General features: G+C 34.3%; 2 protein-coding genes across 2 annotated transcripts in view; both read left to right on the forward strand.

Moving 5' to 3' along the window:
- LOC107194970 (DC-STAMP domain-containing protein 1-like) overlaps window positions 1–2,278 on the forward strand; it is a 9,472-nt gene extending 7,194 nt beyond the window's left edge. Inside the window, exon 6 of the mRNA XM_015584691.1 lies at window positions 1,631–2,278. Coding sequence (XP_015440177.1) covers window positions 1,631–2,278 — 648 coding nt within the window. The remainder of the gene's footprint in view (window positions 1–1,630) is intronic.
- Window positions 2,279–6,760: 4,482 nt separating this feature from the next.
- Window positions 6,761–10,771, forward strand: LOC107194972 (ejaculatory bulb-specific protein 3-like). The gene is made up of 2 exons (XM_015584694.1): window positions 6,761–6,979; window positions 10,575–10,771. Exons 1-2 carry the CDS (start codon window positions 6,784–6,786, stop codon window positions 10,769–10,771), a joined length of 393 nt encoding a protein of 130 aa, XP_015440180.1. The 5' UTR covers window positions 6,761–6,783.
- The last annotated feature ends 944 nt before the right edge of the window (window positions 10,772–11,715 follow it).

Raw genomic sequence — 11,715 nt, forward strand, 5'->3', positions numbered from 1 at the left:
CTTAATACACTCTGGCTCTGGGGTCCAGACTTGTGTTTGGTGAAATATTGGGTACGTTATTAATACTGCAAGTAGGTATTGCAACACTATTTTTTAATACAAGGAAATGAATATGGAGATAATCATACGTTATCGGTGATAACGTGCAGCGACAAGTATACATGTATACACACATATTGTCAGTGGTTGAATAAAAATAACAATCATTATACGCACTAGCCCAAATAGCACAGAAACGTCATATGTACGTCCTATGTACGTACGTTCCGGACGTTCTGTACATTCAGAGGATGCCCTGAAAAGGTCCATATGTCCCCGTTAGGTCCTCGTTAAGATCTTTAAATGTCCTAAGAAGGTCCTATTTACAAAGTGGAACATCTTGAGGACGTCCTGTGTCAACATTCTCAGAAAGTTTCTTGAATGTGTAAAAGTAACATTCTCTGTAGTTTTTGGGAACGTTTAAAGAGTTTTTAAAAACGCTATGGTAATGTCTTAAAAGGCGTATAAGAAACGTTTCCCATATGTTTAAAACTACGGTTAGATTTCATTCTGTGCAATGTAATAGAAGTTAGGTTAGGTTGGTTTGTGTTTAATAAATAAAAGATTAATTTTCCTGCGATTTCCGCACTTAGTAGAAATTAGATCAAGTTAGTTCCTGTTAATAAATAGAAGATTAAATTTCCTATTAGGAAGTATAATGAAAATATATGTCTGGAGGTTATAATCTCTGTGTACATTGTGTTTATTTTTATTTTCAAAGCAAAATACTGATTGTGTGTAGGTTAGAGACTGTTAAAGAAAGTAAATCACTGATTCAAAGCAAAATACTGATACTGTGTTAGTTAGGGACAGTTTAAAAAAACCACTTACTCAAAGCAAAGTATTGATTCTGTGTAGGTCAGAGACAGTTTAAGAAAAAAAATATTTTATCAATTTTTCTGAAGTTTCCAGACAAAACCGCTAGTGTCGTTATACTTCCCTATTGATTCTCTAAAGAATGACACCTTGCGCATGGGGTTCCATCACCTTGCACGAAATGACATTGAGCCAAAATTACTAAACGACACTATCCGAAATTTAATTCCTGCCCAGATAACACATGACGGGCAATTACGCCTTGGAGACGGCTTAAAGACGCCTTAGACCTAAAATAGTCGTAAAATGGACATCCTCAAGGCATCATATGCAATCTGGGGACGAATATCCGTAAGACTTAAGAAACGGACAGTCCTAGAACATGCGAAATTTAAATCTTGAGAACATCCGTAGGGCTTCCGAGACGGACGTTTCTAGAATATCTCCAATTTAAGTCGTAAGAACATTCGGAAACGGATATTCCCAGAATATCCGAAATTTAAGTCTTCAGAACATCCATAGGTCTTTCGGGACGGACGTTTCTAGAACATTCGAGATTCAAATCTTACGAACATGTTAGGGATGTCCAAAGTGGATGTAGGACATTGGGATATAAACTGGACATGAAACGGACGTCCGTTGGATGTACGGTGCTATCTGAGTCCCGTCAGACCATCACGACTTATCATTTAATCCTCGATGTTCGAAGATTACCATTAATAAACGTGAGATTAGATCGATCCAACCATTACCCTAAAATGTTTCACTCTTCCAGGCCGGCCACCACGATTTGTCATTAGAAATTCGCGGGACAGGTGTGATAGCAACCCTGATCAGGAGCGCAGTCCGCGGCTTCAACGTGAAGAAGCACATAAAAACCGTCACCTCGAACAGCGCTTGCCTCCCAAGACCGACGAAGCTGAATGGTTACATATTCTTCAAGATCTACGGCACGTTCTTCTTAATTTTCTTACTGATCATAGGATCCATCTACACGGAGAGGATGCGTCGAGGTATTTGTTCGTTTTTTTACCGGAAACGAGAAAAACGGAGGACACTGTACTTATACAACGAGAGCCTAAGACGCAGAATTGGTTTCGCGAGATTCATGAAGGCGAGGGTGAAACGACTGGTTAGGAAACGTCACCTGGAGTATGAGGTTGATTTCTGGATGACTATGAGACAGAAATGGCCGACCCAGTTAGGCTGGTTGAGATTCTTCGCCTGCGCTAGAGAGAGGTGTCTGATTTGCGGGGAGGTGGAGCCTAGAAAAGGGCCAAAGTACCGACAGTGCACCACACCCGGTTGTCCATTCGTACATTGCGCTGAATGCTGGAAGGATGTAGGGAAGATTTGTTACGCATGCGCTGAATGGTCGGAAACTGATTCCGAAGAATATGACACACAGTACACCGAGTTTTAATTCACAAGGCTTGAAATAGTTCTGAAGATAATTGTTTCAAACTGTTATATAAAGGTTCCGATTGAAACAATTATGAAGAATCTTTATTCTGAATATGTAACTTTCATGAAGAACAGGCAATATCAGTTTTAGTTACGGGTCTTATATCAACTCCCATATCAGTTCTATAACTGTTTTTTTTAGGTTTCATGTTAGTTACCAAATGGTTATAGAACCGATTCTCCTAACGATTGTACGGAATTTTGCAGTAAATGAAATTACAACATATTACGCTTATAGATTACTGTATAGGGGAGACCGGGGCAAAGTGGCCCGAAAAAAGTTTAAAGTAGAATAAAATTTTTTCTTTTCAATAAAAATGTGTACGGATAATTTTATAATATAATTTAAACATTACTATTGACAAATTACGAGTAGCAATGCTTCAGACAAATTTGAAGTATTTTAAAACTCAACTTGAAAACAAAAAACCAAAAGACTCACTTTACCCCATGTATGGGGTAAAGTAAGCTAAAATGAACTATTAGTTTCAACCTACCGGCGTCCTCTCATTTTTGTCTCAAATAATTTGACAACGTCACGCCTATACTTGTTTCTTATATATAATGTTTAACTTTAACTATTTTTACGGAAGGAAAGAAGGTACGGAAATCTACGTGGCCGATAGACCGCAGAAATAAGTGTGACACAAAATAGAAACTTTGCAGGAGTCTCCCAGACTCCACGACACAGGTTAAGCCGCGTACCCATCTGCGCATGCGGGCCGCATGAGCACCTAAATGTAGTACCTTCTCCGGAAGTATCAAGTACGCCATTTGCTGTTTCCGTGACATTTTTCCTCCTATGGAAATATGTATAGTCTGTTTTCTTCCATCTTCAAAACTGTATAACTAAGAGGAGAAACTACTAACTGCAACGAATTGACTCTGAAGAGACACGTAAAAATATAATCTTTTATGTAAAATAATGTATGCGAACTTTACGTGTTTTTGTCGAATTTCATTGGTTACAAGGTTTTCAAACACTACCTATCGCAAATCTGCACGTACTTTCCGGACAATCGAATAGTATTATTAAAAATGAAGTTAATAGAGGAAATATTCCTGGAATTTAGAATTGATTCCATGAATTTGTAAATGTATCATATCGCACTTTCAGATTGATATACGTTATACTTACCTATGACCAACGGAAATAATTTCAAGTACTAAATGTTGTTTAGAAGTAAATATTTATGTTATTAAAAAATATTGAATTAATAATAATTAAAGAGATTAAAGAGTTTATAGTATAGATGTTAACCAGGGAAAGAAATTAAAGAAACGAATATTTATTATAAGGAAACTCCCTAAGAATTATGTGCGTCAAAATGATAATCCAAATACTTTAATTTATATTATTGACATAATTAATAAAAATGAAAAATGTAGGTACTACGTCCTATTTCATATTTAATATTTTCACAAATTGAATCCAATATGATGAGAACATTTAAATAAAAAAGAAATTTTGAATTATTTCTAGCTAACAAGAAAGTACATCATCAAATATAAATAATCGTAGTAGATCGCAGGTATTGCACGCTATAATTTATCTACAAATTATTCCCAAGCATTGTGGGTCAGAAATAAATGCAAATGTACATTTTTAAAGGATATACTTAGAAAAATGTACAAGTAACATGGCAGGGATAGAACATGCATGTGCAGTAGGAAACGTAATCCCAGAACAGGAAATTTGATTCTTTAGAAATTGAATTCCGCGCCATTTATGGCCACGAGAACATTTCTATACGTCCCCCGGTGTCGTTCGAAGCTTTATCGATATACCATATAATTATCGTAGCATCAGTTTCACGCCTTGAAAGTCTGATGACATCGGTCGTGGGGCTGTCTAGGAGAATTTTTAGGAAAACCACGATATCATCGGAGATGGCGAGACCACCTCTACGTATAAATCTCACGTAGTAAAGACGACAAGAAGTCTCAGATTTCACGAGGAAGGAACGAGAACTTAAAGCCCCGTACTTGCCGTGTTGAATTTACGAAGCCTGAAACGCCTGAACGGAATACGAATTAATGTGGAGGAAGGATCATTTATAGCATTACAATGTCTCATCGATTCTAGGGAACCTCGCGATCCTATTATGTGTCACATGTCTCGACAAAGGCGACTTCCTATCCAGGAAGTATTAAGTCTTCGTCATATGTGTATATATAAACTGTAGATGTTATGCATTTATAACGGGCCATTTTTAGAAAAGGGACACAACAAAATTATTTTAATAAATGATGAGTTGCAGCAAATGGAATTAACCCTTACGTACTATTCAAAAAATGACTGTATTACTATTCCTTGAATTAACCTTGGTTTAAGCTAAGAATCGAATTAAGGAAAAAATACTTGCATATCGCTTGATACTATCTGTGAACTACTTATGTCAAATTAATTTACAAGTTTTTCTTACGAAGAATATAATTAAAAATTAAAATCTGAGTTTGGTTCAAATTGACACGTTTTTGTTCCGAATTAGACGTAACTTTACACCTGATAATACACAATAGATATGTGACACTCAAAAAGTAAAAAATGAATGAAATAATTCGGATAACTTAGTAGTTTATAAGTTTTATAAAAAATATTATATAATATTTAAAAAGAAAACAACTAATGCAACGTGTATAATTGTATGCATTTGGCTAATATTTTAAATGAAACTTAATGTTCAATGTTTCTGCGCGTAAAAAGTCGTGCAAATAGATATCTATATGTGATCGAAGTTTTGATTGGATAATTTCAATTTTTGAATAATTGTGTTTGTAGAAACTTGTGTTCTCAAAAATTGATATACAATAATATTAGAATACCTATTTCGACTACAAAAGATATACATAAATTAGGTATGAAAAATCAGATAACAATTTCAATGTTTGTTTCTTTTTTTTATGAAATTTCTGGTCGTTATTAATTACTCTTTGTTTTGAGGCATGATTGTTTATGTCTATTTCACGATATTCTAGGAAAAACTGCTATTATATCGTGAATCGACTAGAATACTACATGAGATTTCGCAAATTTGTTAAATTCTATTCACGTTTTAGCGCTTGCAGATGAAACATGAGCTCTTTCTGAAGGACAAATTATTATACAGGAACTGAATATTTTATTGTTAGTTTGTAAAGATTTCATTTAGTATTTTCGTATGTTGTAATAATATGTGAATAGACATAATAAAGAAAATTTATGTTTATTACTGACGCTTCTTGTAAATGTTATGAATTTGCATAAGCATCTACCGATTTAATTATAATAAACAACTTGTTTGTGAAGTTCTATCACAGAGAACCTATTTTTTGTACAAAACAATTAATATTATCGAGTATTGTTTATAATTGGATCACATTCTAACAATGTAGTTTAAAAAAAACGAACATTAAATGAATATTTAGCTTTACAAATGCGTAATGTACACAGTAATTGTAACTGATTATTTATATTTCCTTAATTGTTCAACAAATCAGATGTTATACGTTGTACGCATAATTGTATGGTAATAACATGAAGGCAAAATATTGGTCTTTCGATGTATACGTAAGTGAAGACTCATATTCTTGACTTTTGTGGCATTAAGTATTGCCGACTACGGATGACAGCAGCAAGGATTATTTCAATTACTGGCCAATTTTGTTGAAATTTTCCTAACGTACACAGGAAGTGAGACTCCTTCCTTACGTTGTACATTCAATCACCATTAAATTCCTTATTTCTTTCATCGTATAATTTCATTAGTTTATTCTAGACTTCAGAGGAAAATTCAATCACTTCATATATTCTAATTGAGAATTTTGTAGCAAAAAAATTCATACTACAGATATTCCGTTTTTAATATGTTTTGCCAGTTCGGAAATTTATGAAACAAACATAAGTACACTAACGCTACTACTACCAAAGCTGTCAGAGTACATTGTAGTTCTTTCTAAACAGTGCTTGAATTTATAACACTGAATTTTTCGAGTTTCCCCCATCTTTTACTACAATAATAGATAAATCAATAAATTCATCAATTTCTTAATCTGTACTTTTTTTAAAAATCTATCATTTTTGTAGCTTTGATAGATACATATTAATGATTAGTAGCTCTATTATTAATGAATAATTAAGCTAGAAGCAAAATGTTCTTTATAAATGAAAATGTTTTTGATATTAAATAATACTTTAAGAAACAATTGTTAAGTACATCTCAAAGATCAAAACTACATATGTACGTACATAAAAAGATTATTCATCTCTCTAATGATGTCTTCACGTATAAGAAAATGATCTCAGAGCTGCACTCATTTTTTCTATCAAATTATGCAATGACTACAATTTTCTTCGAATACGATAGGTAATTGGTCGTGATTTCGTGTAACAAAGTACCATATGCAAGGTATATAAAACGTTCCTCGAAACGAGCTTGACGGTCAGTGATCGAGAAAAAACCAGCTACGAATCTTAGCAGCAAAATGAAGAGCTTTTGCGTTGTTCTCGTATTTTCGATTTGTTTTCTGCTGGCAACAACCTTTGCCGAGGAGAAATACACGACGAAATATGACAATATCGATATCGACACGGTAATTAACAGTGAGAGACTTCTGAATGGTTATGTAAATTGCCTGTTGGATCACGGAGCTTGCACTCCCGACGCCGCTGAACTGAAAAGTGAGTATTAACACCAAAATGGTAGCGACAAGTGAGAAACAAATCAAATTTACCAGTTTATACGGACAAACAAGTAACTCGTTGTTAGTAATGAAAGTTTAGAAAGTATTTTATACGTCGTTAATTAAATATGGATAAAAATATTGATTCCATATTGCTGTCCAAAGTGTTAAGTAGAATGCGAATGTTTATGGAAATTCACATTTTTAGGGGCAAGGTTTCTAAAATAAGAATCAAGAAGAAATTTATTTTCTGTATTCAGGGTTTTATTAAACTCAAACATATCTGAAAATTTCATGAAACTGTATTGTACTATTTATTTTATTTTTTCTGTATATTCGCATAAAATAGTATAAGTGCATAAAAACTGCAACGTATCATTTACCTGATTTTGTTTGCTACCTATCATTAAAATGATTCATTCGTTGTCTCTACAGTCATTTAAGAGGACGCGAAAAATAATACTATAAGAAAGTGTTACTTGCAACTATCAGGTTTACATTATACATTTAGAAAAATGTAGCAAAACAATGTACTTAATAACAAAGTAATTATACTTAATAACCAGCCGCCGATTTATTCCAGTGAATCATTTGTATTTACGCTGACCATGAGTTTTACTATTAAGTTCAATCAATTCCTTTATACATACGCAGTTGTTGCATTTGCTATTTGAATGGATAAATATTGTGATAAAACTTATAAAATTAATAACTACTTAACAAAAATAGCATATAGTGTCAATGGACACCCAGAAAATACTGCTAAAGAACTATAGTTTTCTGATTTTGTTGTGAATACAGAGGATTAAAAGAATTATTTACACATTCAGGTCTTCGGTAAATTTATTGATCGTGTCACGTACGAAGACACTCTCGTGATCTCTTAACCCTATCGAGAGTTGGAATGCACCCGGCTAGATTACGTAGTTACCCACGGGGTGTTATGGGGTGGTCAGATTTTCTTAGAAAACTGATTCTGTTGGAAGAACAGGCGTGTCCCCCACTACTTTTAGACTCGAATGTTGTTGGGGTACATAAAGGAGCGCGTACAGCTCCTTCGCGAGTCATACTCATACCAGAAGTCTAGTTAGTGAGATCGAGTATTAAAGTCCCTTTCGAGCATTTTTAAAAAGAAGCTATACTCTGCACAACGCTGGTATTAGTTTCCGCGACTGTCGCTTACATTAACATTTGTAAAACCTTTACTTACTTGAATTACTTTATATATATATATATAGGGTGTAGCAAAAGTGTTGTAGGTCTCCGAAATGGGTGACTTGTTTTAAATCACCTCACGAGTGACTAAAAAAAACTCTAGAATATCTAAATTCCCAGCTAGAAACGAATCCACAAAGGCATACTTTTACTGCTCGAAGTGTACCGAATTCCTAAAATTACGAGGCCTATAGTAACAATTCTAGTGGGTCCCTGAGATAAAATAGGCTTAGCTTCGTCCACGAAAATCTATCCTAGCGGTTTCTTGTGATGAAATAGGCACAAGTTCGTCCACCACTACCAACCCCCTAATGGCTCTCTGAGATGAAATACCTCAGGTTCGTCTACATAAACTCAAATCCAAACTCGCCATTCCTCGAATATACAATATATACAATATAATATATTCAATATAAGTTTAAGACTTTCTGACGCATTTACAATATAATCTAGGAATTATATCTATTACAGTTTGAAAAACTTTTTTCATCTACCGTATGTACAACTTTGATAATAATTATTAGGACATCTGCTATCACGACAGAAAAAATGGCATTTCATATAGCTTAGATGTTTTGCACTACTTTTAGAACTTTGATGAAAATTCTTCCTTTATGGACATTCTGAAAATAATATATATCCAGTGGCATCAACAATTTTCTAACGGTTCTGCAAATTTATTTCAGGCTTGATAAGTACCCAAATATTTATGCGCAAGACTGTACCCAATAATCGATCTGCATTCATTAGATTGTAATGCAGTACGAAAACAATCTCCTTGTCTCCTTGTCCACTTGTGTATGCACATCGTGTAAGCAGATGAACAACGTGTCAAGATTTATAGTTTCATTTCACGGTCCTCGGAAAATCCGCGTTACTTGTATCATGACCTAGTACTAAACGTCCGCGGGTGAGCGCGTGTGCGAGCGCGTATATGCATATTCCACAGCTGTTCTTACGCGGGATGCCGTCCGTTTACGGTCGACCGCAATTTTATGAGCGTCGTTACTATTCCCGGAGGACAAGGTCGCGCATTCAATCAGTTACGCGTCCTTTGCCATCTGGAAAAAATGCTGCGTGATATAATTACCCGAGCGGAGAATGTCTTTCTTCAGTATGCGATGTGTTCGAGGGATACTCCGTTCAAAAAGTTAGTCCCGAAGTAGTAACTATGTAGTTCTCTAGATACAATCCATCTATAGTGTATCTATACCCATATCGCACCGTACATCCAACGGACGTCCGTTTCATGTCCAGTTTAAGTATATCCAAATGTCCTACGTTCATTGTGGACATCTCTAGGATGTTCATAAGACTTAAATTTCGGATGTTCTAGAAACGTCTGTCCCGAAAGTCGTACGTATGTTCTCAAGACTTACATTTCGGATGTTCTGGAAACGTTCGTCTCGGAAGTCCTACGGATGTTCTCAAAACTTAAATTTCGCATGTTTTAGAACTGTCTGTTTCTTAAGTTTTACGAATGTTCGCAGGATTTAAATTTTGAATGGTTTCGTTTAGTAATTTTAATAGTGATGGAACCCCATGAGCACGGTGTCATTCTTTAGAGTAGTTTAGCGAATTAATAGAGGTATAACGACACTAGTGGCTTTTTGCGGATTCCTCAGAAAATTTGAAAAATATTTTTTTTCTTAAATTGTCTTTAATCGACACAGAATTAGTACTTTGCTTTGAATAAGTGGTTTTTTAAAACTGTCTCTTACTGTCGAAAATAAAAATAAACACAACGTACACACAGACCATAACCCCCAGACATATATTTTCATTATAATTCTTTATAAGAAATTCAACCTTTTATTTATTAACAGGAACTAACTTGATTTAATTTCTACTAAGTGCGGAAATCGCAAGGAAAGTTAATCTTTTATTTATTAAACACAAACCAACCTAACCTAACTTCTATTACATTGCACAGAATGAAATCTAACCGTAGTTTTAAACATATGGGAAACGTTTCTTATACGCCTTTTAAGACATTACCATAGCGTTTTTAAAAACTCTTTAAACGTTCCCAAAAAGTACAGAGAATGTTACTTTTATATATTCGGAAAACGTTATAAGAATGTTGACACAGGACGTCCTCAGGACGTTCCACTTTGTAAATTGGACTGTGGGCGAGGACGTAGGGGGAATGTGGACCGTCAATGATTTGTTAGCCCGCTATTAAACCTGTTGAAACAATAAAAAATTGTTTTGATACTAGTTTCGTATAATTCGTGAGTGAAAGTTATAATAACATATTAATTACATAAACATTCGCAGTATAGTAATAATATAAGCAGACGCAAATATATGTGATATGTTTATTATTATTATAAACTAAAAGTTTTGAGTTTTGATTATTTAAATCAAAATTACAGAAAATCTGCCCGATGCGCTGGAACACGATTGCTCAGCCTGTAGCGCGAAGCAGAAGGAAGTCGCGAATAAGGTCTCTCAATATCTAATCGATCATAGGAGAGAAGATTGGAGTCTTCTCGAAGCAAAGTATGATCCGACTGGAGCTTACAGGCAGCAGTACCTTCAAACTCAAAATAAAGAAAGGGCAATAGATTAATTTGCTTTTCGATTTCAGTAATTACATATGACTGTTTGTTTTATGTAACATCATAATTTCTTTTATAATGTTTACGTACACTTGATACAAACTTAAAATTTTCCACGGATATACAAATAAAAGGATTAAGTAAATTTTAGCGCATAAAAAGAAAACAACGATTGTGAGAAAGCAAATGTACGTTAATAAATAACCTGAGTTACTTAAAATTATCACATGTATTCATTAAAAAGTCTATGGTCCAACAACGATTTACTAAAAATTAAAAAACAAATGACAGATATTTATTTCAAGGTCAAAGTATTGTTTAGCCAGAATTCGATTAAAAGGTACCGTTCCTCGGGTGGTCAAGAAATAGTAATTAATAAGGCCCTAATCAGCCCATGATTTACGAGTCTTCAAGGTAATTTATCAATTCTGAACAGAACCAACATTTAATTCATCCTTACGAATGGAGATTCGAGAACCTCGAGAATCCTCGATTATCTTTTAGACTCGATTGTTCACAGTAAAGCAGACGTAAGAATGCACCATAGATGGACAAATGCACTGCAGGACAAATATGGAAGAAGGTGCAATTTTGTTGCACACTTTATCGAATTACTTGCCACGGGCAGAGATAACTTCACGTGACATTAAAATCAACTAATAATCACATCAAACTGAGTACCGCATACGGTAATTTACAATCAATTGCACGCACACCGTGGTAATAATAGCAATCAATAAAATTACACACGCCATTTTCTTTACTTTGTGATTGATATCAGGCGAGAGATGAGGGACAAGTCTTTCTTACTTGTGATATTTTATTTTATGATCAAGGCTGGATTATAATAGTGTTACAAATGAAGAGTTAAACCAGAGCATTTTAATGTCAGTTTTTTCAGTGAAAATAGCTTTTTAATAAAATTAAAGATTCAGGTCATGGTTTTTAATCAAAA

This window comes from Dufourea novaeangliae, unplaced genomic scaffold (genome assembly GCF_001272555.1).
Source record: "Dufourea novaeangliae isolate 0120121106 unplaced genomic scaffold, ASM127255v1 scaffold8, whole genome shotgun sequence".
Taxonomy (NCBI): domain Eukaryota; kingdom Metazoa; phylum Arthropoda; class Insecta; order Hymenoptera; family Halictidae; genus Dufourea; species Dufourea novaeangliae.